The following is a 24,369-nucleotide window of genomic DNA, read 5'->3' on the forward strand; positions in this document are numbered from 1 at the left end:
ATCAAATGGTTCCCTAAGATTTGTTTAAAATCAAGTTCTGCCATTCTCCCCTCCCAGAGCCAATACTTTCACCTCTTCTGATTATTTTGGCATTGACCTTAATAAACCTTAAAAAACCTGCTTCTAGACAATGTTAAAAATGGCCTATTTCTCAATTTAGATTTTTATGCATGTATCTCTAACTTTCTGACAAGAGTCCAAATCTCCTTCCCTATCAATTTTCACCTTTCTGTAATAGTCTCTCAAGCAGCCTTCTAATCTGGATCAGCTGTCCTTCCTGTATTATCACTCTCCTGTGACAGATCTCCAGTGTCCTAGATCCCATGTCTTCCTCTTTCTTGGGTTTATCTCTTTGGTTTGCTCAAGTACATCCTCCAAAAGCTTGAGACACAGTGGGAAGAACTTTTTAAAATGTCTCTTTTTTGTTGTTTTGTCACTCTTAGTAGAGTGCTGTAGTGTCATAGCTCACAGCAACCTGAAACTCTTGGGCTCAAGTGATTCTCTTGCCTTAGCCTCCGAGTAGCTGGGATTACAGTTGCTCAACAGAATGCCCGGCTATTTTTAGAGACGGGGTCTTGCTCTAGCTCAGGCTGGTCTCGAACTCATGAGCTCAGGTGATCTGCCCACCTCGGCCTCCCAGAGTGCTAGGATTATAGGCATGAGACACTGCGCGCAGCCTCTATTCTTTTGGGGTTTTTTGGGGGGGGAGGGGGGGCGTGGTGAGATAGAGTCTCACTTTGTCCCCTTTGGTAGAGTGCTGCGACATCATAGCTCACAGCAACCTCAAACTCTTGGGCTCAAATGATCCTCTTGCCTCAGCCTCCCAAGTACCTGGGACTACAGGCATCCGCTACAACCCCCAGCCACTTTTTTTTTTTTTTTTTTTTTAAAGAGACGGATATCATTCTTGCTCAGGCAATCCACTTGCTTCAGCCCTCCCAGAGTGCTAGGATTACAAAAGTGAGCCATTGCACCCAGCTAAATGTCTCTATTCTTACTCTCTTGACTACACTTGACTACATATAGAAGTCTGAGATGAAAATCATTTTTGTGGGTACTGCTCTACTCTTCAGTGTTATTGAAAAGTTAGAAGTCATTCTGATTTCTAATATTTTGAATTAAATCTGTTTCTCTCTGAAGAAGCTTATAGGATTCTTCTGGTTCCAGTGTTTGATATGGAAATTTCTAAGATATATTTTGGTGGATTTATATTCATTTATGTACTGGGTAGCGCACCCCCCACCCTGCATTTTTTTTTTAAGACAGACTCTTACTCTGTCACCCTGGGTAGAGTGCCATGGTTACAGTTTATAGCAACCTCAAACTCTTGGGCTCAAGAAATCCTCCCGCCTCAGCCTCCCAAGTAGCTGGAACTATAGGTGCCTGCCATGACACCTGGCTAGTTTTTCTATTTTTAGTAGAGAAGAAGTCTTACTCTTTTCTCAGGCTGGTCTCAAACTCCTAAGCTCAAGGAATCCCCCCGCCTTGGCCTACCAAAGTGCTAGGATTATAGGTGAGCCACCGTACTCAGCTCAGGTAGGCCCTTCAATTCTGGAAATTATTCTTCAGTAATAGAAATTTTCTTGACTGATTTTCACTGATGATTTCTTCCTTTCAGTTTTCATTTATTTTTTTTCTAACTCCTATTTAATACTGAACCTCCTAGACAAATTCTCTAATTTTTTTTCTATCTTTTCCCATCTCTATCTTTTTATTTTCTAGAGTTCCTCAACAATTTATCTTCTCAGCTCTGTTTTTAGTTTTTCATTTTTGCTACCATAATTTTAATCTCCAAGAATTCACTATGATCTTAGTATGCTCTTTAATAGTCTTAGTATATATATTTTTGAGACAAAGTCTCACTTTGTCACCCTGGCATCATAGCTCACAGCAACCTCAAACTCTTGGGCTCAAGTGATCCTCTTGCCTCAGCCTCCCAAGTAGCTGGACCTACAGGCGCCCACCACAATGCCTGCCTATTTTAGAGATGGGGTCTTGCTCTTCCTTAGGCTGGTCTCGACTCCTGAACTCAGGCAATCCATCCGCGTTGTCCTCCCACAGCGCTGGATTACAGGTATGAACCATTGCACCCAGCCTGTCTTAATATATATTTTTAAATAATATCCTGCTCTTCTTTAATATTTGTAGTATATGAGGTTAGACAATTACATTCACAAACTCATCCTAAAAGTGCTACATAGTTCACTGCTGAATATCAGTACAGTCACCAGATGGCCAAGGGAAGTACTTTGAAGGTGACAATAGGGATTTTCAGCAATAAGGCACATATAGCATTTTTTATAGGATGAGTTCCAGAACTTAATTGTCAGACCTCGTATACCAACAGCTGTGACGGCCAGTTTTGAATTCCAAAACTGCTTTGAAGGGTGGACTAGGAGCTGGCATCAGTGCACAATCTCCCAAGGGGAGTATTTCAAAAGTGAATATTCAGCAATGAAGTATGTAGCCCTTTTTCTAAGATGAGCTCTCGAACTTAATTGTCTGACCTCATATGTGCTTTATCTGAAGATACCAGTAAGTTTCTTTTTTCTCTGAAGTTCATTTCTCTCTGCCTAGCCTTTGTTTCTCCAAGTTGCTTTCTTTCTCTTTATTTGGATCTATTTTAACTTCTAGGATTTCCTCAATTGACTATTTATTTGTGCTGCCAGCTTATACTTAAAGAGGAAGAGGCAAAATAGCTAAAGGGAAGCTGAGTACATAGGTAAAGCTTGTCGACAGTGAACTTCCCCATAGGGATGATCTAGCTGAGCTACTTAAGTTCAGCAAACTCTAGGTCTTTCCCCTCACATTCCCCAGAGAAAACACTCCCGTTGTCTGTAGGAAAAAAAGGTCTAGCTGCCAGTGTTCTAACAGCCAAGTGGAAGAAGATGGGTGGGAAGCTCAATATCCAGTATGCAGACAATGGTAAGTCCTATCTTCACTATAACTCCACCCTCAACTTTATCTAGATTTCAATCCAGAGACTGTTTTAACCTCTTCAAAAATAAATCTTCAGTCTTTCACTACAATGAGGGTTACATTTCTTCCAGCAGCCCAGGGTAGGAGGGGAATCTTCATGGCTTCTTATATAGACATGAACAAATCCTTAGTTTTACCCCATTCATCTTTACCCCTGGAGTGACTGGTGCCACTGACTATACATTCAGGGCATTCTGAGGTATAAATTAAGTTGGTTCTCAAATGTTCCCAACACTGGGTTAAGATTCAGTTTATTCATCTGTTTTCTAGTTTGAAGAATTTTATCATTGTATCCTCTTATTTTCTCATCTTTGTGATTTTTTTTTACCCTGAAAAAAATCCCTTTGTGTCATTTACAGTGGAGTTTCAGTACAAAATGGAAGTAGCCACGTGTATGCTTAATTTGTCACCTTTATCAAGTAGTCTCAAAACATTTTTCAAGATAAACATTAAATTCTGATGAAGAAACAGTGAACTAGGTAGAATGCTGGTAAGGGAATCAATAAATTCTATTCTCTGGAAAGCATTATTTGCAAATATATAGTATCAAGAACCTAACTAGGGATATCCAATCTGCAGCCCATGGGCTGCATGTGGATTATGTGAGGACTTTTTCTGCTTAACTATGGTGGTGGATATCACAAAAATTATGTACAGACCTTTTTTTTTTTTTGCTCATCAGCTTTCATTAGTGTTTCTGTATTTAACGTGTAGCCCAAGGCAACTCCTCTTCTTTGAATGTGACACAAATAAGCCAAAAGGTTGGATATTCCTATACCCAGTGATTCTTCTGCCAGTAGTCTAACTGGGGGAAAATTAGCATCCTAACAATATTAAATCAAATTATTAAATATTAAATTTTCCCATTCATTAATACAGCTCAGGTCATGTATCCGGCTCCCACCTCCAGCACATTTTCTTCTTCTCAAATCTATCCTTAAAGTTATTTCTTGCCTATATTATTGAACTGGCCTCCATTACTAATCACCAGAACTATCATCCAAAAAATGCAAATCTGACCATGTCATGCCCCTGCAGAGAGCCCCTCATCAAATTCTCATGCCAATATGATAAAGCCACAGCTCTGACAGGCAAACTCTTATCTGTCTGTTTCAAGGATCACTTCTATAAATCCTTTCATGATACCCACTTTTGTAGTTTAATACTTTATTCCACTTATTTACTCCTCTCTGTCCTCCACTTAACTGTGCATATCCAAAGAGGGACTGGCTTATCCCTTTGGAATATTGACCAGAGGACTTCCACACAAAATGAATTCCAGCACACTACATGTTACTGAATTATCTGGGCCCAGTCTTAATTTTATAGATGTGAAAACCAAGTCCCAAAGAAGCCTCAGGTAGCAGAGCCAGGAGTATAACCTAGTGCTCCTAACGCTTCATCTCAACCTGCACCATCATTCTGGCAATGTCACTTTATCGTTTTTTATGTGGTTATTTAGAAAAGCAGTAACAGCTCACAACCTGCAGCGTTAAAAATGACAATTGTGAATAGCCAAAAAGTAAAAACATAAGTAGTTCCCTCTGAAGTATAATTTAAAACAAAGTAAAAACAATTCAAATGTTCATCAACTGGAGAACTAAATAATATTGGGTCATAAAATAAATGAAGTTTTGATACATGCTGCAACATGGATGAACCTCAAAAACATGCTCAGTGAGAGAGGCCAGACACAAGCAACCACATATTATTTCATTTTTACAAACTGTCCAGAAAAGGCAAATCTAGAGACAGAAAGCAGATGCTTTCCCTTGCCTGAGACCAAGGGTTGGAATGGAGAGTGACTGAGAATAGGTAAAAAAGTGATCTTTGTCAGGTAATCAAAATGTTCTAAAATTGGATTATGGTGATGGTAGCACAACTATGTACATTTACTGAATTGTGCATGCACTTCAAATGTGTACATTTTATGGTATGTCGATCATACTAAAATAAAGCTATTTTATTTTAAAAAATGGTGGTTGTAAATATTTCACGTAATGAAGTAAAAATCATTCTAGACCAGCGCTGTCCAAGAGAAATATGGTAGGCAAATATGTACTTTAAAATTCTTTAGTAGCCACATTAAAAAAATAAAAAGAAACAGGTAAAATTAATTTCAATATATTTTATTTAACTTAATAGATCCACAATTTATCATTTCAATGTGTAATTACTATACAAAAGTATTGAGATACTTGACATTCTTTGTTTCATGCTAAGTCTTGAACTCCAACGTGTATTTTATACTTTCAGCACATTTCAGTTAGGACTAGCCACATCTCAAGTGCTCAAATGCCACAGATGGCTAGTGGCTACCAAATTGGACAGTGCAGTTCTAGACCATTAAACTTACATTACAAAAGAGATTATTAAAACCATACACTGATTATTGCTATGGCAAATTTTTACACAGAAAAACAACAGATTAGAAACATAACAAAATGTTTAGGATGGAGGCAATAGGGATGATCTATTTCCCATTTGGGGGGGAAAGAGGCATTTTTCTTTTTTAATGGAAATAATACTTACACTATAGCTCTATAAAAAGAAATGGACTTCTCCCACCAAAGGGGAAGGATGGAGGGAGAAGGGGGAACAGGAAGCTAAAGATAGCTCTGGAGAGAGCTCCAGCTGGCTAAACTACAGGCTGCCAGCATGAGAACATGAAAATCACAGATGCCTCAGACTGAGGGGATACTGCCAAGTCCAAAGGGCCTAGAGATACTGGGAACAACCTATAGGAAGGACAGGGTAGGGCAGAAGGCTGAGTGATGAAGTAGCAGCTGGCCAGGGAAGCTGGTGAGCCATAACCAGGAGAAATGCTGTGGAGATGAAAGCAAAAGGCACATGTTTAAGAGTCTATAATAAAGATTTTTAAAAAAGAGGTAAGGACCCTGAGCAAAAGTGAGACTCTATCTCTACTAAACATAGAAAAATTAGCCAGGTATATTGGTGCATGCCTATAGTCCTAGCTACATGGGAGGCTGAGGCAAGAGGATCACTTAAGCCCAGGAGTTTGAGTTGCTGTGAACTATGATAACACAGCACTTTACCGAGGATGACAGAGTGAGATTCTATCTCACAAGAAAAAAAAAAAAAAAGGATTGAACAGCTCCATGACCAATGACCAACATACCTACATACATATACATGCATACATGGTGCCCAAAAAATGTATATACATTTTAAGAAAGGAGAAAACTATTTTAAAATTGTAATACTCGAGTCATTTATGACTTCTGCAATTAGAAAGGGTGCTCAAATGTGACTTATATTCATCTTCTGTTATTGGTATGTATCGAATACTATAATTTTAATACAGTTTTCTCCTTTCTTAAAATGTATACACATTTTTGGGGCACCCTCTGTGTATATGCATGCACGTGTGCGCACACATGCATCTTAGCTGCCCAAATCCTTAAGAGAATCTTCTACTCTAACAGTTTTCCCAAGCATTACAGACAAGAACTGATGCTTGTCAGGTCAAGAAAAGAGAAGTCTGAGTAAAGTCACAAGTTAGGCCCAATACCTACTTGAGAAGCAGAAGTAGAAGGATCTTTGATCATTTCAAGTCTAGAAATCCTTAAATGGGGTGAGGTGGAGACAGAAAAAGATAGCCCCCCTTGAGTGGAGAAAGACTGCCTGAACTGTAGGATGCATCCCTCTGTCCAAAACCCTAGATACCTGAATCCTTGGTTAAATATCACTAAAATGTATAATTAAAAAAAATTAGAGTATACAGTACATAAAAACAAGGTGAAAGCAAGAAGAAATTTGGGTGAGAACCACTTAGTCCAAAGCCCTACTATACAGATGTCCAAGGGTATCTCAAAGAGAAAATTCAGTATACTGTTTACTGACTATCCCATGCATTAGAGTAAGTCCTGATTTGGCCAAGCCTAGAAGGGGTAGAACACAAAAAGTAGCACAGAGTAAGATTTAAAGCAAAGATGGGGAAATCTACTAATTGCTGTTACCGTAGGACTGCTGATGAGAAAGTTTTAAGATCCACACTAGAAAAGGAGCTGAAGCTAATCAACGCTAGAAATTCCTAGGAACATAAAGTTCCTCATATTAAGCAAAGCTGTATACCCAGCAAAACAGTCTATAACAGAAGCATCCAACCTGTGGCCCATAGGCTGCATGCTGACTTAGTGAGGACTCTTTTTACTTATCTATGTTGTCTGATATTACGAAAATTAAGCATGGACCTTCTGTTTTGCTAATCAGCTTTCCCTAATGTTTGTGTATTTAAGGTATGGCCTAAGACAACTCCTATTCTTCCAATGCGTGGCAGAAAAAAGGTTGGACACCCTTGTTCAGTAAGGTAGGGAGAAGTACACAGAGAAGAACAACCCAGGACTCCAGGTTTAACTTTGAACCTCTTAAATAAGTAAGAAAAAACCTGCCCATTGCTCCAGGAAGAGTTAACAGTATGCAAAGTATGGAAGAGACTGTTAGCTATACTCTGATATTCATTCTTGTCTCCTTTTACAATAACATGACCTCCAATTTATAGGTGATACATGACCATCCAGAATAAGAATTAAATGTCCCAGTTTCCTTTACAGCTAGATGTGGTCATGTGACCTAGTTCTCACTAATAGGAGATGAATAGAAGTGATATGTGCCCTTACAAGGAGACTTGCCTACCCCTGCCCTTCCCCTATTTCCCTCTTCCTATGTGGAACATGGATGTGATAATAAGCCATCGTAAGGTATTACCCTCAGAAACAGGGCCCAGAGGGTATACCAACACATTGTGTACCTTACCACTATTATTTTGGGTCTCTATTACAGCAATCAAACCTACAGCTCAATTAAAATAGAACAGGAATGAATAAAAGGGTAGGGGTAGATGACAACCACTACCACTATATAGGATGTCACTCAATCATTCCTACCACCTTGTTCCTGTTTCCTGGTAACTCACCGGCACACCATGGGACATGAGGGTGTTGGGATTCATGAGGGTAACAAGTTGGTGCAAGAGGTCAGGCTGGCTATCGAAGAGCTCAGGTGTCAGCTTCTTCATCACCTCTTCCAAATGTTCTGCTGCAAGTGACGGTACCCCATACCAGGTCTTTGGCTCACCCCTACACAAGAGGAAAGGGGACATACAGAGTGGTTATACCTTAGTCATACAGGGAGCCCACCCTGACTGCCCCCTGGCTCCTTAGGGTCCCACTCACCAGTGGAGATAGTTAATGGAATAACTCCAGTGATCCTCAATATGCCAGCAAAAGGCAGAGAAGACCATGCCCACGTAGAGCCAGGGAACCTTCATGCCAGAGATATCAGCATTGATGTGGCACAGTACTGACTGCTCCAACACTGGCATCACATTCAAGTTCCAACCACTGGTAGCATATTCCTATCAGGTGGTTTTTGTGAAAAGGGGATGAGGGTTATGCTAAGGAACTGAGATCTCAAGTCATTTGCATTAGCCTCGGGAATCTTAATTTGGGGGTGATAGACCTTCTTCAAACACCTAAGAAATATTATAGGTTTTCTCCTACCCCCTACTACCAAAATGCACACACAAAAAATTTCAATTCAGGTTCAGTGCCTGTAGCTCAACGGCTAGGGTGCCAGCCACATACGCTGGGGCTGGCAAGTTCGAACCTGGCCCAGGCCTGCTAAACAACAACGACAGCTACAAAAAAAAAAAAAAAAAAGCTGGGTATAGGAGTCTCAGCTACTTGGAAGGCTGAGGCAAGAGAATCACTTAAGCCCAATAGTTGTGAGCTGTGATGCCACAGCACTCTACAGAGGGAGACACAGTGAGACTCTGTCCCCCTCGCAAAAAAAAAATTTCAATTTGGTTCAACTTCAGGGAGGTTTACAGATACATCCATCCACCAAGATACTTGCAAGTTAAAAACCCATGCTGTGTACCAAACTGTACCATTCCCTCACAGCAAGGCCTGCTTGAAGTTATTTCAAAACTTTCTTTTTTTTTTTTAATTTAGAGACAGAGTCATGTTGCCCAGACTGGTATAGAACTCCTGGGCTAAGAGTCCCTTCTGTCTAAGCTGCCCAAATAGCTGGGATAATAGACATGCTCTATTGTGCCTTCCTCACTGAATTCTTTTAACAAATTTGCAAGGTAGGTATTATTTCCGTCCCCCCCACCCCCCCGACAGAATCTCACTCTGTCATCCTGGGTAGAGTGCTATGGCAGCATAGCTCACAGCAACCTCAAACTTTTGGGCTCAAGCAATCTTTTGGCCTCAGCCTCCTAAGTAGCTGGGACTACAGGCATCTGCCACAATGTCCGGCTAATTTTTCTATTTTTAGTAGAGACAAGTTTCGCTCTTGCTCAGGCTGGTCTCGAACTCCTAAGCTCAAGCAATCTACCTGCCTTGGCCTCCCAAAGCACTTGGATTATAGGCGTGAGCCACCGTGCCTGGCCATGTCCATTCAACAGCTAAAGAAATGGGCTCAGAGAGGTGAAAGAATCCACTACCTTATATCTACACATGCCAGGTATCAGGCTCCACTCTTTATATGCATTTCATCTACATCTTATAGCAATTACATAAAGCAGGCATAGTTATGCCCATCTTACAGAGTCATCAAGTCTTTCTTGTTTTTTTTTGAGACAGAGCCTCAAGCTTTCATCCTGGGTAGAGTGCCGTGGCATCACAGCAACCTCAAACTCTTGGGCTTAAGCAATTCTCTTGCCTCAGCTTCACAAGTAGCTGGGGCTACAGGCACCCGCCACAATGCCTGACTATTTTTTTCTTTCTGTTGCAGTTGTCATTGTTGTTTTAGCTGGCCTGGGCCGGGTTCAAACCCACCAGCCTCAGTGTATGTAGTTGGCACCCTACCCACTGAGCTACAGGGGCCGCCCCATCATCAAGTCTTTTAAATACTAAATGCCGTGCCTACGCTCACACAGCTGACATATAACCATTAATCATCCACTTACCTCCTCCTCAGGGGTTAGGTGCCGTCTACTATCACTGACAGGGAAACCGCTGCCAAATTCTTTGGAATGGATGTCAGCCCCATACTCCACAGTTACATCTTCTTCAATGCTATTCACTAGTCGCCAGAACTCCTTCTCCACAAGTTCTGTAGGTACCATCTGAGGGAACAGGGGTAGATGACTGTGGCCCATCACATCTTGGCCTCAATGACCCAAGTGAACTGCAACCATCAAGAACTAACACCTACGATTCTAGCCCCAACATTATCCTAGCCCTCCATCACCTACGTGCACAGGCATGTTGAAGTAGTCAGCTTTAAAGGAGTCAGCCATCTCGCCAAAGCTCTGTAGAGTGTATTCCCGGGTGGCCTGCTCAAAGCCAAAGGCTTCAGGGGGCCTTTTACACTCCTGAAACCCAAAGGAGAACTGTCATCAAAACTGGGGAAAAGACATGAAGAATCCTCACAAGTGGAACTAAAATATACCATAGGAGCTGGGAGGGAGAAAAGCCCTAGATCTGCACTCAAGGGCCCTGAATGTATTATTCAGAAAAATGTATTATTTTACTTATAGCTCTACTTTTTTCTCTTACCACTTCGGCTTACTTAGTCTTTTCATTCCCCACATGCACTTTTTTTTTTTTATTTTTGCAGTTTTTGGCCGGGGCTGGGTTTGAACCCACCACCTCTGGCATATGGGGCCGGCACCCTACTCCTTTGAGCCACAGGCGCCACCCCCCTACATGCACTTTTACCATGCTTTTGCTCATAGTTCCTCCCTATTGAAGTGTCCTCCCCCACTTTCTCTGACTAATTCTTCAAAACCCAACTCCAGTCCCAGAGCCTCCAGGAAGCCCTCCCTGATCACTACAGCCCAAACGCTTTTCTTTCTTCAGGACTTTACCTAACAACATGCTCTAACTTTAATATGCTATCCTATGTTGTTCTGCTACCATTTTTTTCTTTTCAAGCTAAAACAGTATAAGGTCATACAGGGTGCTTATGGAAGCTTTTTTCTGTGCAGACTAGAACTGTAAGCCTGGGAAAATGGCACTGAATATTCTAGTATACTGGAGGATGTAAAACAAAAGCACCGGCTCTATAGTATCAAATCCTACACTATTTCTGTTCTTTAGACTGTCTCAGAAGACAGAATGTGGATCTAATCTACTTTGTACCCATGTTCATGATTTTAGATGAGAACTGTATATATTATAGTCAGACACTCAACCTGCTCATGTCTGAAAAATAAATGTCTGTTTGGTCTACTGGCTCATAACCACTTAGAGAATAAAGTAGAGCTGACAGCCTTCCCCATCCATGATACCGTTGTTCAAACTCCTTTTCACTGTAATCTCCACCACTACCAAGGCCATTATGCACTACCCTGGTCTTTCTTCATCTATGTGTGGGTGCGCACATGCACAGTTGTGCATGTATACACTTGGTCTCTACAACCACAATTGAACCCCTAAGATGAGACAAGAGGCCATCCATGTCTTCTCTCCAGAAGTCCACAGGGAAATATAAAAGGTGAGCACTGAGAATTTGGAGAAGGCTAAGTAATTTATGAAATATACTTGCTCTACTTCCCAGCCACTTGGCCCTCATTGTTGCTTTAGCTGCTCTCCTTACTGCAGCCCTTACTGCCCCTACCCACACCAGATACTCTCCCCCATACACAGAGGTCTCTAGAACCCCAGTCTGGAATGCCTGCTAGTCTGCAGCCCCAGTCTGGGATACCTGCCCACCACTTCTACTTAAAATCTGTATCATTGCAAACCAATCTAAATATTACAACTAAATAAATATTACTGGAAAACAATTAAATAATATACCCATATAACAGACTATCTAAAAGAAAAAAATCATACTTTGAGTAAATTAGTAATATAGAAAAATGATTACAAACTAACTAATAAAAAATATATAATAACAAGATCCCAAACTTGTTAACAATGGTTATCTCTAGGTAGTGGAATGGATAATTTGCCTATTTTTCAAGCTTTCTTACAAAAAAGGTAGAAATTTAAAAAACACTGTTTTCTTTATATTCCTATCTTTCTGATCTCATTCCTGACATCTTCCCTGATTACTACCCTTGGTCATTTTTCTCTCCTCTGAACTTCTGTATCTCAGAGCTTCTAACATACAATTTAGCATCTGCTTACCACATATAATCTAGTCATGACACTTACCCGCCTAGGTAGTCTGGGAGCTCCCAGAGAATAGAAACAAAGGTTGAATCTCCAACTCATCTTTCTCCCAAAGCTCTACCCCAGGGTCCCAAAATGTAAGATTGTGGCTGAGATGGGGGGCTGCCCTCAGAATGGCCAGATGAAGACAAGCAAGGATAAGGCAGATGTGGAATGGGGCTGGAGAGGCCTTACCGCCATGACACACTTTGGGCACCGCCAGATACCCTTAGGGATCTCAGGCAGAGGAGGCAGTAGGCAGAAGATATGGTAATTATCATCACAGCCATCACAAAGCAGGAGCTTGTCATCTTCATCCCCTCGGGAACACATCCGGCAGACATATGACTCAATCTGCCAGGGAAGGAAACATCAACCCATGTTCTGTCCAGCCTTCAAACATCAAGTTCCTCTAGAAAGTAAACTAGTCCAGAGAGCTCCCCATTGGAAATCTGCTATACTTACTGGCTGAATCATTCACAGCCCTGTACAGGCTAATCACACTGGGACTCAAATTCAAATGCATGCATGAACCATCTCTCTAAATAAGCAGGTAAAGCTGTGAGAGCACTCTTTTTATCATTCAGCCTTGAATCCTCCCATTTTTATTCATTCAATATATACTTTCTGAACCCGTGTTCAGCACTACTCTAGACTCTGGTACAGAGATGAATACGACATAGTATGTGCCTTCCAAGGGCATATAGTACTTTGGAAATGTAAAAACTGCCAATAGTAGCCCATAAAGGATATTGTGGGAACCTAGGGAAGGAAGCACTCAAAGCCACTAGAGATAAAGAGGGTGGCCTTGAGAAAAGACTGTTGAAATGGTGAAACTTGAAACTGGAAGGCAAGGTGAAGCTTGGCCATAGGCAGAAACTCTTCCAGACTGAACATGTACCAAGGACAGGGGAATGAAAGAGAAAGGTGCACCTCAAGGGAAAATAAATGAACATACCCACAAGTAGTTCAGTGTGGCCATAGCAGAAGAGTAAGGTGGGCAGTGCTAGAGCATGAGTCTTAAGAGGTCAGCAGGGACTAAATCATGCAAAGTAATGAGGAGCTTAGCCTTTATCCTGAAGCAATGGAGAGTGAGTCTCTTTCTCTGGGCCGTTCCAGCACTTCACGTTGATAGCACTTGATTAGCCTTTCTTGTTCTTTGTTCCACGTGAGTTAGCCCTGTTTCCCCAATTAAGTAAGCTACCTGAGGGCAGGCCCCGCTAGGTCTACTTTTTTGCTTAATGCAACCTGGTCGAATGCCATGCTGGGGAAATGCTCATTGAAGGGATGAGAAGCAGAACATTAGGAAGTCAGGGCTGGGTCCTTACAAACTGGGCATTGCTGTGGTTCCTCCGTAGCCTCATTGTCATCTTTGTGCAGGGCTCTGGGCTGTGACTCAGTTCCTCCTTGCTCTCCAGAAAGGTCTTAGGTGAGGTTGATTCCACCTTCATTTCCCCACCTAACTCTTCCTTCACCACTACAGTGGGGGGACACTCAGGCCCTTCTTTATCTGGAAAAGAGAAAAGTGGCTCTGAGTGGCGCCCGTAGCTCAGTGGGTAAGGCGCCAACCACATACACTGAGGCTGCCGAGTTCTAACCTGGCCTGGGCCAGTTAAAACAACAATGACAACTGCAATAACAACAACAACAACAACAAAATAGCCAGTGTCATGGCAGGCGCCATGCATAAGTAGTCCCAGCTACTTGGGAAGCTGAGGCAAGAGAATTGCTTAAGCCCAAGAGTTTGAGGTTGCTGTGAGCTGTGACGCTACAGCACGCTACCCAGAGCGGCGGAGGGGAGGGGAGGGGAGGGGAGGGAAGGGAAGAGAGAAAAGAGAAGAGAGAAAAAGAGAAAAGAAAAAAGAAAAAAGAAAAGAAAAGAGGCTCTAAATATAGGTCTAAGACACTTAGGGCCCCACCTCCTCTCCTTAAGGGAAGCTATCCCCAGCCTGTTAGGCCTTACCTTTCTTTCTCAGAGTCTTATCCTTGGCCATGAGGCCTAGGCCCATCATCTTGGGGCCTGCCCCATAGATCTGTAGCTTCTTCAGCTCTGGATTCTTTTCAATGTCTTCCTCTGTGGGTTCCGGCTGGAAGGAAAGAAGGAAACAAATCAAGTCTGCTATCTGGGGCAGATTATCCCATCCAAAAAGAACAGCTCAAACTGTGTGTCACCTGAGCTCATGCCAGGGGCTGAGGCACAGATGGACCAAGGGAAGAATTCAGAGCTGCTTTTTGGAGACTAAGGGTGAACTCCTCAGCTCTTAGAAAGGAATTAAAGACAGGGTCCCAGTTTACTCACTGTAAGATGAGAGTATTAACTTCTACCTTAGTTATGAGGAGGTTTAGGGATAATATATATGAAAAAATTAAGTGTTTGGCATTACCAACAAATGGTAGTGACTAATACGATCTTATTAAATTACTTGCATCAGTGAGCCCAGAAACAGCTGTTATCTTGTTCTCTACTGTATCCCCAGGGCCACGAAGAATGCCTGGCATGTATGCTTCTGCCTGAAGATAAGATAAAAGGAGCCAGACACAGTGGCACATGCCTATAGTTCTAGCTACTTAGGAGGCTAAGGAGGGAGGATCACTTGAGCCCAGAAGTTTAAGGCTGTAATGCACTATGACTGTGCTTTTGAATAGCCACTGCATGCACTCCAGCCCGGGCAACATAATGAAATCCTTGCTCTATTAAAAAAAAAAGAAAAAACGATACAGATATTAGAAGAAAGAAGGGTTCTATTCCTCTGAGCCGAGTGAGTCAAGAAAGAACAAGACAGGCAAGAAGGACAGACATGCAGAAGAGATTATATAGCCAAAGTAATTATACAGACAGATCAAGGTCCAACTCAGCTGAGGGTGGGGGAGCATGAGTAAAGCCTAAAAGAAGCACACTGAAGCTTGGAAAAACTCAGAGAAGAGATAGTAGAATAGGGAATACAGTCTTGGCCAGAGGGAGGGAGAAGACTAACCCAAAGCTCTAAGTTAGAAGGAAAATACTCACATCAGGCTGCAGTCTCTTAGCCCGCCGACCATAGCTATTGAACTTAGAAGGCTGCACAGACTGTCGAAGGGGGATGCTGTGGGGTTTGTATTCCTTGTCCTTTTCCTCATTATCAAATGGACGTGTGTTACACTGCTGGGGAAAGGTGAGAGATAAGGGTCAAGGTATGGGGCTCCAGCAAGAACTCTTCTCTATTCTCACCTAATGACAACCAAAGTTGTGGTCTACACACATGACCCATACCAACAGCCCTTGTTCACTGGTCTTTATCACTGACACCAGCACACACTCTGGGAATTCTAAATGCCTCTGCTTATAATCCCTCCTCCTTCTAACCACCTCCCCAACTAAGTCAGACCCCATCCCTTCCCAGACCTCTCTAACCTAAAAGACCTCTCCCTTCTCTTAATTTTTGCATCAGTTCAAACCTTGTCTGGCTAGGCATGGTAGCTGACACCTATAATCCTAGTACTCTGGGAGGCCAAGGTTTGAGCTCAAGAGTTCAAGACCAGCCTGAACAAGAGCAAGACCACATCTCTACTAAAAATAGAAAAATCAGCCGGTCATCATGGCACACTCCTGTAGTCCCAGCTACTTGAAACGCTGAGGCAAGATTCTTGAGCCCAGGTTGCAGTGAGCTACCATGATGCCACTGGTACTCTACCTGCTACCCAGGGTGACAGGGAGAGATTCTCCTCAAAAAGAAACAAACAAACAAAAAAACCTCTACACATACAGACAAACACAAAAAACCCTTGTCACATAACACAGAGTAGGTGGGCTTCCATGACCTTTGACCCTGAGCAGTGTAGGAAGAGACTAAACATCATTAGGCAAGACTAGAGTCAACAAGTCTTGCTCCCAGGTCTCTATCTACTAAACCAATTCCATTAAAAGCAGATGTGGACATCTGTCTACGAGTAAAACCTCAATACCACCCCAGCCTGGCATCCTTACCACAAGGTTGGCTCCAGATTGGTACATCTCATAGGGATAAACAATGCGTTCATAGTGAGAGCGCAGCAGGGAGCCAATGTTTTTGCCTGGTGGGTAGTTGAGGCGCTGGGCTACCCGGGCCCACCGACGGTCCTTGCAAATGGCTTCATAACCACCTTCCTCCACCACAATCTGAAAGGACAAGCAGGAAGGAACATGGATGTACTATGTGTATGTACATGAGAGTAGGTCTACAGAAAGGGGAACAAGGACCACTCTAGTCCTACACTTCACTGGGGACTATCCCCTTTCCCAATCTCAAACTTCAACAAGAGATGCTAAGATGTTTTGATGACAGCTTGTGTGTTACCATGCTGTCCCTCTTGCATTACAGCCTAAAGATCCAATATCCAAACCAAAGGGGCCCCTACAGTGCCAAGACTATTGGGGTGAGGTGGGAGTTGTTTGAGGAAAAACCTGTTCTTACTTTGCTGAGACTGTAGAGGTCCAAGATCCGCCGTTCTACATTGGGAATCTTTAAGGAGGAGCCCTGGATTTCCCAGAATTTGGCAATCTGGTCCAAGTAGTTCAGTTTCACTCTCGTCTGGGCCTGAAGAAGAAATGGCTCAAAGAGGCTGGCCAACCCTTCCCACTGACCACTGTCTTTTTGTTCAATCTTAGGGGAGCAGAGAGGAAACAGAGCAGCCCACGTATTCTACTAGGGCTTCTCACAATGAACTGGATCCCAGAGTCCAGGCAGTACCTAGCCCCACCTCACCTCTGTCTCATCTTTGTCACCTTCTAGTCAATTAGAGAAGCCCAAGATCCCCAAAGAGAGTCACAACAGCCAAAGCTTTACATACATTCTCTCTTATTCTTCCTGATAGGGTGGCTGTGTAAGTATTACCATCTCTTGTACCGAATAGGACACAGGTTCAAAGGAGTTAGGTCACATAGTAAGCACCAAGATATCTAGATGCCTAGTAAGTTTTAGCTTTCCCCTTGCTACTGAGTTGCTGCATAGCCTTGAGCAAATCGGTTCTACTCTCTGGACCCCCATTTTTAAATTATAGAAGGAATATAACTGTACAGTCCATTTACCCCAGAGAGGTGGACTTAATGAGGGGACCAGTGAAGACCCTTTGGAACTTTCAGAACTATACCTAAGCTCTAAGGCATGTCTCAGAGAAGGAAGGCAGCAAAAGAGCACATGCACCTCCTAATGTACTACAAAACTCGTTCCATGGTGGCCGAAGGGTGAGAGTGTATGCTACAGGCAGAATGGCCTGAAGAACCAAGAGTTGGTGCACTGAAGCAGCACCAGCACCAGATCCTAGGAATAAGGTATATACCATTCTTCCCTGAAATCCCAGTGACCCAAGAAGGACTCCCAAAGGTCCCAAGTCTATAACCTCCTCATTCTAGTCAGAGGGCCCAATTCTAGGGAGAAGTAAATAGGCATTATCATTCACTACATTGTCCTGATCCCATTAGGGAGAACCAGGACAGTTGTGTTTCACAATTGAGAAAAACTAAGTCTGTAGAAATAAACAACCTACAGCTCTTTAGCTGTAACTTAAGAGGCCAGGAACACTCCTCCTTCAACCTGAACCCCCTAGCTTTCTGAACTTGGCGTCATCCCTGCTCCTTCCCCTCATTAGCCAAGAGTCCTCTAGAAAACCTGGCCTGTCCTATGCTAGGGTAACACCTTGCCCTAGCTGGCCCCCACACCCTACAGACCTAGTCAGATATATTTCTCCAAGGAACTTCCACGTCCCTACAAGAAATGACTCTTGCCTTCACAACAGCCCCTAGACTCTACAACAGTTTTCGTGGGGGGTGATTCCCCACCATGATTTTTGGTTGTCATAACTGGGAGAGGGTACTACTGGCATTAATAGGTAGAAGTCAGGGATGCAGGTGAACATTCTACCATGCACAAGACAGGTTTCTGACAATAAAAAATTATCTGGTCCAAAATGTTCATAGTGCCTAGATTAAGGAACTCAGTTCTAGAAGACAAGTAAGCTTTCAGTTTATGTTTATTCAGCTGGACCAACACACCACTGACACTACCACCACCACCCTGCCCTGCTGGGACCTCTAGTAAGGCATGTGGACACATAATAATGGGTGAGGGGGGTGGCAGCATATATTTTCCATGGAAAGCTCCAGGATCTTACCTGAACTGGCTTCAGGGCACCCACTCTCATTACCTGAGGGCATTCTCAAGCCCCTAGTGGAGAATCCTACCTGTCCACGCAAAGGGCTTAGACTTCCTGTATAGAACAAAAGGGAGAGGGAAAAGCCTATCTGCTTAACCCTTTACCCAAGTCTTTAACCATTACAGCCTCCACACAGACCAGTTCTTGCTCCTGTCCTCTACCTCACCTCCCACTTTACCAAGAACCATGGAAGGAAGGTAAGAAGCCCAGGACTGAGGAGGAACTGGATGTATGAAGTTACATTTATCTGGCCAAGGAAGAAAGGGTCTCAGCCAGCACCATATTTCCCCTTTGTTGACCCAGGTAGGGTAGGTTGGTTGACAGGGGAGCTCCAGAAGAAGCAAAACAATGCAAGAAAGGGACATCTCAGCCTTTCATCTATGAAGTCAGAAATGCTAAATGCCCCTGCCTCTTGATTAGATTTAGAGCTCTAAAACTTCCTTTATACCCTGGGTACACCAAAAAGATGCTATTTCACAGAAGAGAGAATAAAGAAGGGCCTAGTTAGGTAAAGAACCCTAAACAGAGAAGGCATGAGGCAAGTGGGATCAGAGCCCAGGTATCTATTCTTCCAAGCCAAACACCAGCTGCTAGTCCTCTTACCTCTAATTCATTCAGCCTCTGGATTCTGGGGGTAAACCTGAAGTTATCCACTTCCACAGCAAAGGGTGGCTGCCAGTCCTGAGAGGGTAGAGAGGGAAAAGGGATTTGGGTCATCCCAGCATAGTGCAACACCACAGGGTACCAGAAGCAGCTCAGAACCCCATTCTTGCCTTTCCAGACCTCTAGCCACCCCAGACTCTTTGGCCTGGCAAATGTCCAATTTTCCTCCCACCCCCCATCTCCTCCTAGAACTCACAACAGGGCCTAATAGCCTCTCAAGTCCATATGCACACACCCTGGGAAACTTCTCCTGAGTCTATCCCAACGGCACAGCACCAGGATTTCAAGAAACAGAGGGATGGAGCCCCAAACAGTTGACCCTAAACCCTTTCCACTCCCATATTAACACAGAGCTCCTAGCTCCTTGTTCCCTAGGCATGTGCTGTAGGACACAGTCTGGGAGTACTAGAAAGCACACAGAATTTGGAATCAAAAGACCTGGGTTCATGTACTAGCTCTACAACTTACAAGTTGTGGGATTTTACCTTTCTAAATCTATTTTCTTCACCCATGAGGAGAGAATATGAACTCTTTAATTCCCGCTTTCTCATAAGACTGATATGGAAAATTAAACTGGTTGTTAAATGAAAATGTTATTCAAAGAAGTCATCATTAAGACTTGAGATTTAAGGCTGACCCCACCACCCAATATACATGCAGGGTAGCTCAGCTCTGATCATAACAGGACTTAAAGGTTTGGGCCTTTCATGTCTGCTTTCCCGGTTTAAAGGGCCTGAGACAGACGCTGCAGAGAAGAGCAGGTAACAGAGAACAAGAAGTTGTATCACTCACCTGGTCTAGAAGGCTTCCAGTGGGTCTTCTCTCATATACCTGCCTGGTATAGAAGAGGCAGGGGAGGAAGCCCCAGGGGATAAGTGTTGGAATACCCCACTGACTATGGCAGCAAAGAATGAGAGGATTTGGGGAGGAAGTCAGGGAAAGATAACGAAAGTGGAGAAGACTCTGCCTGCCAAGGTGGAACTTGTTCTGTCCTGCCCAAAGGATAGCTGGGAAGAATTCCCTCCCCAACACCTTCCCCCAACCTCTCCCACAGTCTTCTTCTCTGCAGAGCTCTGCCTCCTACTGGGGTGGCAAAAAGAACCTAGACCAATGCTCTCATTTTACAAATGGGGACAGTGAAGCCCAGAGAAGAAAGGTAATTTCTCCATAATTACATGCCAAGTTAGTGATAGAACCAAGACTAGAACCCATGGGGCAGTGCCTGTGGCTCAAAGGAGTAAGGCACCAGCCCCACATGCCGGAGGTGGCGGGTTCAAACCCAGCCCTGGCCAAAAAAAAAAAAAAAAAACCTGAGGGAAAAAAAAAAAGACTAGAACCCATGTCTTCAGACCTCCAGATCAAGGTTCTTTGCACTACACCAGGCTACCAATGTTTGTAAATAGATGGTTACATATGGAGAGGGGAATGGGGACAGTAAAAGAGAAGAAAAAACTTGACCTCTTCTGTATGCACACATTTAGAAAAGGGGCCAGGGAACTCATAGCAGCATGCACATGTAATCCCCACCACCACCTCACCACACCACACCACCCACCAGCCAAAGCAGGTAGGAAACATCTAGGACTCAGTAAGCAGGGTCAAAAAAAAAAAAAAAAAAGGGTCAAAATGGTATGGCTCAAGCCCAGACAAGCTCTCACACCCTCTTGCCTCCCATCAAAATAGGGCACTCCCTTTAGCACAGGTAGAAAGGTACTCAAACCCCAAATTCCAGGTACCCTTCCTTCCCGCTGAATCAAGTTCTAGACAAGAATCAGTGCAATATCAAGCACCGGACAGGAAATGACAGAACCAGAATCCTAGAGCAGGAGCTTAGATGCAACAGATAGCTGGGGAATGTCCAGCAAACCAGATGCCTTTATTCCCATACTACTGAGTGCCAAATACTCAGTATATTGGCATATTAGGATGTGGTAATAAAAAGTTGGTTATCTGATGATGGGAGCAAGATTCAAGCTTCCTTGGGACCACTCCAGGGTACCAATGCTCTCTCCCAATCCATCTTTCCCAAGTGTAGAAGTCACCTGCCCAGAAATTCAGAGCCCCGAAACACCCTGTCTCAAAAAAACCTTTAATTCCCAGGTACCTAAGCATGCGGGTTTCCACCCTTGGGCCCAAGCATCACTTGGCTGTGTACTTCAAACTCCAACCAGAAGGCCAGCTGCCTAAAGGTGGCCTAGAAGCAGCTCTAGAGGAGGAAAAACCAAAACAAAACCAGAGAGCCAAGTCTCTTAGATTGCAGGGAAGCACAGTTTAGGGTAGAAAAAAGAAATGTAACAAAGGACAGTCCCTGCTGACCACACACACACCTGGGACACATCATTCTTCCCCTTCCTTGTTCCCCAAAGCATGGTAACACCTGGCCAAGGCCAGCCTGCCCAGATAAGGCCAAGATAGAAAAAAAGGAAATTCAGGCCTCAACTACCCTCTATGTTAGATATGCCTCTTTCCCACAGGCTTGCCTGACCACTTCAGGGAGTGCCTCGCCCTTCTGCTAGCCTTCCTGACCTTTCACTACCCACTCCCTCAACATGGACAAGGATACCTTAGAAATCTATTGCCAGGCTCCAACAAGGAAGAAATTAGATTGCCCAACACCTCCCAGAGGATCCATCTGAAACCAGGCCTACATCTGTGGCTGAGCACCAGAATGCATCAAGCGGGATAAGGAGGCCTATGGTGCCCTCCTCAGGTGGGAAATGAGGCTTCCTATCCGGTTTCAGCCAGGAGACGCCCATTCAAAAACACCCTGTTCCAGCCAGATTCAATTCTTGTCCCTGGAATTCCAAGTGATCACCAAACAACATACATCATCATTTCTCCTCCAGTAACGCAGCAGCCTGCCCCAGCCTTTGGGGGAGTTTTGGCCTGAAGCCAGGCCTACGAGAAAAGATTCTACCATTTTTGCTGATCTCTGGGAATCAAGTGTTCCAAGGGGGGCAGGCAAAATCCCATAGCTCTATTCTGTTTCTGGGGACCCAAGAATGGCCTACCCTCTGGGACCTCCTACATCCTTGGCTAGAACAAGAGTAAAAATCTTTTGAGGACTCACACTCCATCACCAAGCAGCCTGGTCCAAGCCTCTCCATAGGAAGTCAATTCTGGGAAGTGATGTCCAAGAAAGGCCTCAGGAAAAGAAGGGGACAATCCTCTGAACCCACCTCAGGGGAGAAAGAGCATCATCCCCTCTGAGAGTGTTTTCATTACTCGTCCACCAGGCATAGATGAATTGGTCTGGCAGGGTATGAGCAAATATGAGTCAATCCACATAGGAGCAAGCCAATGACCACATCAAACACCTTCATGGTCATGATAATTACCACTTATCTAGTGCCTACTACAAACAGAAGCAATCAAGTTTAAGTCAATCCTCTAAATGACCATCTCTGGGACCCACTTCACAGGCTCAAAGAGAGTACATTTACTTGCCCAAGGTCACGCAGCTGCTAAATTCAAAGTGGAGTTTTGAACTCAGGTCTGTCTGTCTCCCTTTAGAACTGTGATCTTTCCACCACGCTGCCTGCCTTAAGAGAAGTGATGACAATAGATGGAAGAAAGGCCTTATTCTGTGTAGCCTTGACCTAGGTGGTCAAGAGCAACTTAGAAATGTGTTGAGTGCCTCTCTGTGTACTTTGCCCCAACCCACTAGGAATCCCTGTCTTGAGCCAGGGAGTGATTCTGAAAAGCGTGGCGTTGGCGGTGGACCTCAGATCACGAGAGGACCCCTGCCCCCAGTACCCTTTCTGGGACCCGCGCGGCACCTACAAAGGTCCCAGCCACCCAATCTCCCCACACCTCGAGCTGCCCTCTGCCCGAGACTTTTCAGCTGGCACCCTACTCCTTCATCCTCGGCCTTTGCCCCGGCGACCACCAGTCCCAGGCCTTACCGCAGGTGGGCGGATCTTGCAAATGCCCGACTTCTCCGCGATCGGCCTGATTTTCGCAATGTAGCCAAGAGGGTCTCGGAACTCAGCCCAGCTAGGCTCGAACACCGGGCATTCCGGCGGCGGTAGGAAGTCGTCGGACCCCGGCTCCATAATGGGTCCGAGGGCAGGGCAAGGAATTAGGAGGGCTTGAACCGCTCTTAAGGACTCATGGCGCCGCCGCTGTTTGAAACCGAGGCACTGCTCGGGGACTAGGCCCTAAGTTGGGCGGCCGCCGCCCGCCGAGGGCCCCAGGGGGCGTGTGGCAGTCGCGCTCTGAGAGTCTCAGGCTGAAGCTACTGCTGCCGCCTCTTTATTCTGCCGCGTTTCTTCCAAACTCGGCCGCTGCCTCCTAACTACTGCAGCCTTCACCACAACAGTTACCTCCCAACAGCCGGGGCCTTCATCGCCGCCGCCGCCGCCATCTTGGTTTGTCAGCGTCTTCCCACTCTTCACCACAACAAACCGGATCCTTCCGCGGGGAGGCCCTCCGAGCCTCGTAAACTTTGCGTCAGGCCAAGCCTTAGAAAGTATTCACACTGTGGGCACCGAGCTAAATATGCTAGTATGGACTTCCTATTTGGAATCAGTTACTCAAAAGCACCACACTGACTAAGAGAAAATAGTTCTTACCAGCGGCGGAGGAGCAAGATTGTAATTAGTTACCGGATCTTTTTCCCGGATGGACCGGCCTTGCACGTTTAAAGGCCAGTTGTGCGCATGCGCGTTATGGAGACAGACCGGAAGAGACGCTGGTGTCGGTGGGTGGTGGGCTCTAACTGGCACCCAACCCCCAATACCCCGGAGACCTCAGCCAGGCGGCCAGCCCTTCCGCAGCGTTTTTTGCCACTTTTCTCTGTTCTTTCTGGAGTGGACAGCGGAAGATGGTTTGGGGTGCCTGATTGGGAAGAACCCCTTCTGCCGACCAGCAGATTGGAGGAGATACACTACACTCCCAGCTCTAGGCCCTTTCTGGAGCTCTGAAAGAAGGAAGGTAGCAGGCTCCTGGACCTCTAAGAAATGGGGTTTCTGTTTTAACCACCGAAGAGTAATTGGTAGTCAGCATTTTAATAAATGCTTTCAAGTTTTCCCTATGCACTTTTACCGTGTACACATTTGTGATGTGTACTCCTACAAGATAAGCCTGTATGTAGATACATTTCAGCTATAGGATATATAGCAACAGCATATTTATCCATTGCTACCAATGCCTACTGTGTAAAATACCTACTATTTGCCCATTTGTGAGCCTACAGTGTACTTACCAAACATCTATGTACATTGATTATTGTGTATGGCTCCTGTGCATTTAAGTACCTACTATGTGTACATCTACTTCTATTATGTACATGTTCTTTGAGAAGTTGATGAATAAGTTCAATGAGTATCTGACCAGTACTTTGGACACACACATCAGGCATCTCCTGTTCTGAGGATCATCTATATTATTCATCAGTTGTGGACATATTGCATATAGTTTGAGCACC

General features: G+C 44.3%; 1 protein-coding gene across 14 annotated transcripts in view; it reads right to left on the reverse strand.

Moving 5' to 3' along the window:
- Positions 1-23,528, reverse strand: part of KDM5C (lysine demethylase 5C) — a 33,421-nt gene extending 9,893 nt beyond the window's left edge. For 3 of the 14 annotated variants that reach the window (XM_053578932.1, XM_053578930.1, XM_053578928.1), the window contains exons 1-13: positions 22,847-23,482; positions 19,734-19,772; positions 18,882-18,959; positions 16,541-16,663; positions 16,075-16,245; positions 15,118-15,252; positions 14,074-14,197; positions 13,439-13,620; positions 12,306-12,464; positions 10,205-10,324; positions 9,917-10,075; positions 8,175-8,356; positions 7,916-8,078 (exon numbers count right to left, since the gene is read on the reverse strand). In XM_053578932.1, coding sequence (XP_053434907.1) covers positions 7,916-8,078; positions 8,175-8,356; positions 9,917-10,075; positions 10,205-10,324; positions 12,306-12,464; positions 13,439-13,620; positions 14,074-14,197; positions 15,118-15,252; positions 16,075-16,245; positions 16,541-16,663; positions 18,882-18,959; positions 19,734-19,772; positions 22,847-22,996 — 1,785 coding nt within the window. In that variant the 5' untranslated portion in view covers positions 22,997-23,482. Of the gene's footprint in view, positions 1-7,915; positions 8,079-8,174; positions 8,357-9,916; positions 10,076-10,204; positions 10,325-12,305; positions 12,465-13,438; positions 13,621-14,073; positions 14,198-15,117; positions 15,253-16,074; positions 16,246-16,540; positions 16,664-18,881; positions 18,960-19,733; positions 19,837-22,011; positions 22,120-22,846 lie in introns of those variants that run through there. The other 11 variants (XM_053578936.1, XM_053578934.1, XM_053578929.1 and 8 more) reach the window with 10 other exon arrangements.
- Between the last annotated feature and the right edge of the window lie 841 nt (positions 23,529-24,369).

Source organism: Nycticebus coucang, chromosome X (assembly GCF_027406575.1).
Source record: "Nycticebus coucang isolate mNycCou1 chromosome X, mNycCou1.pri, whole genome shotgun sequence".
In the NCBI taxonomy this organism is placed as follows: domain Eukaryota; kingdom Metazoa; phylum Chordata; class Mammalia; order Primates; family Lorisidae; genus Nycticebus; species Nycticebus coucang.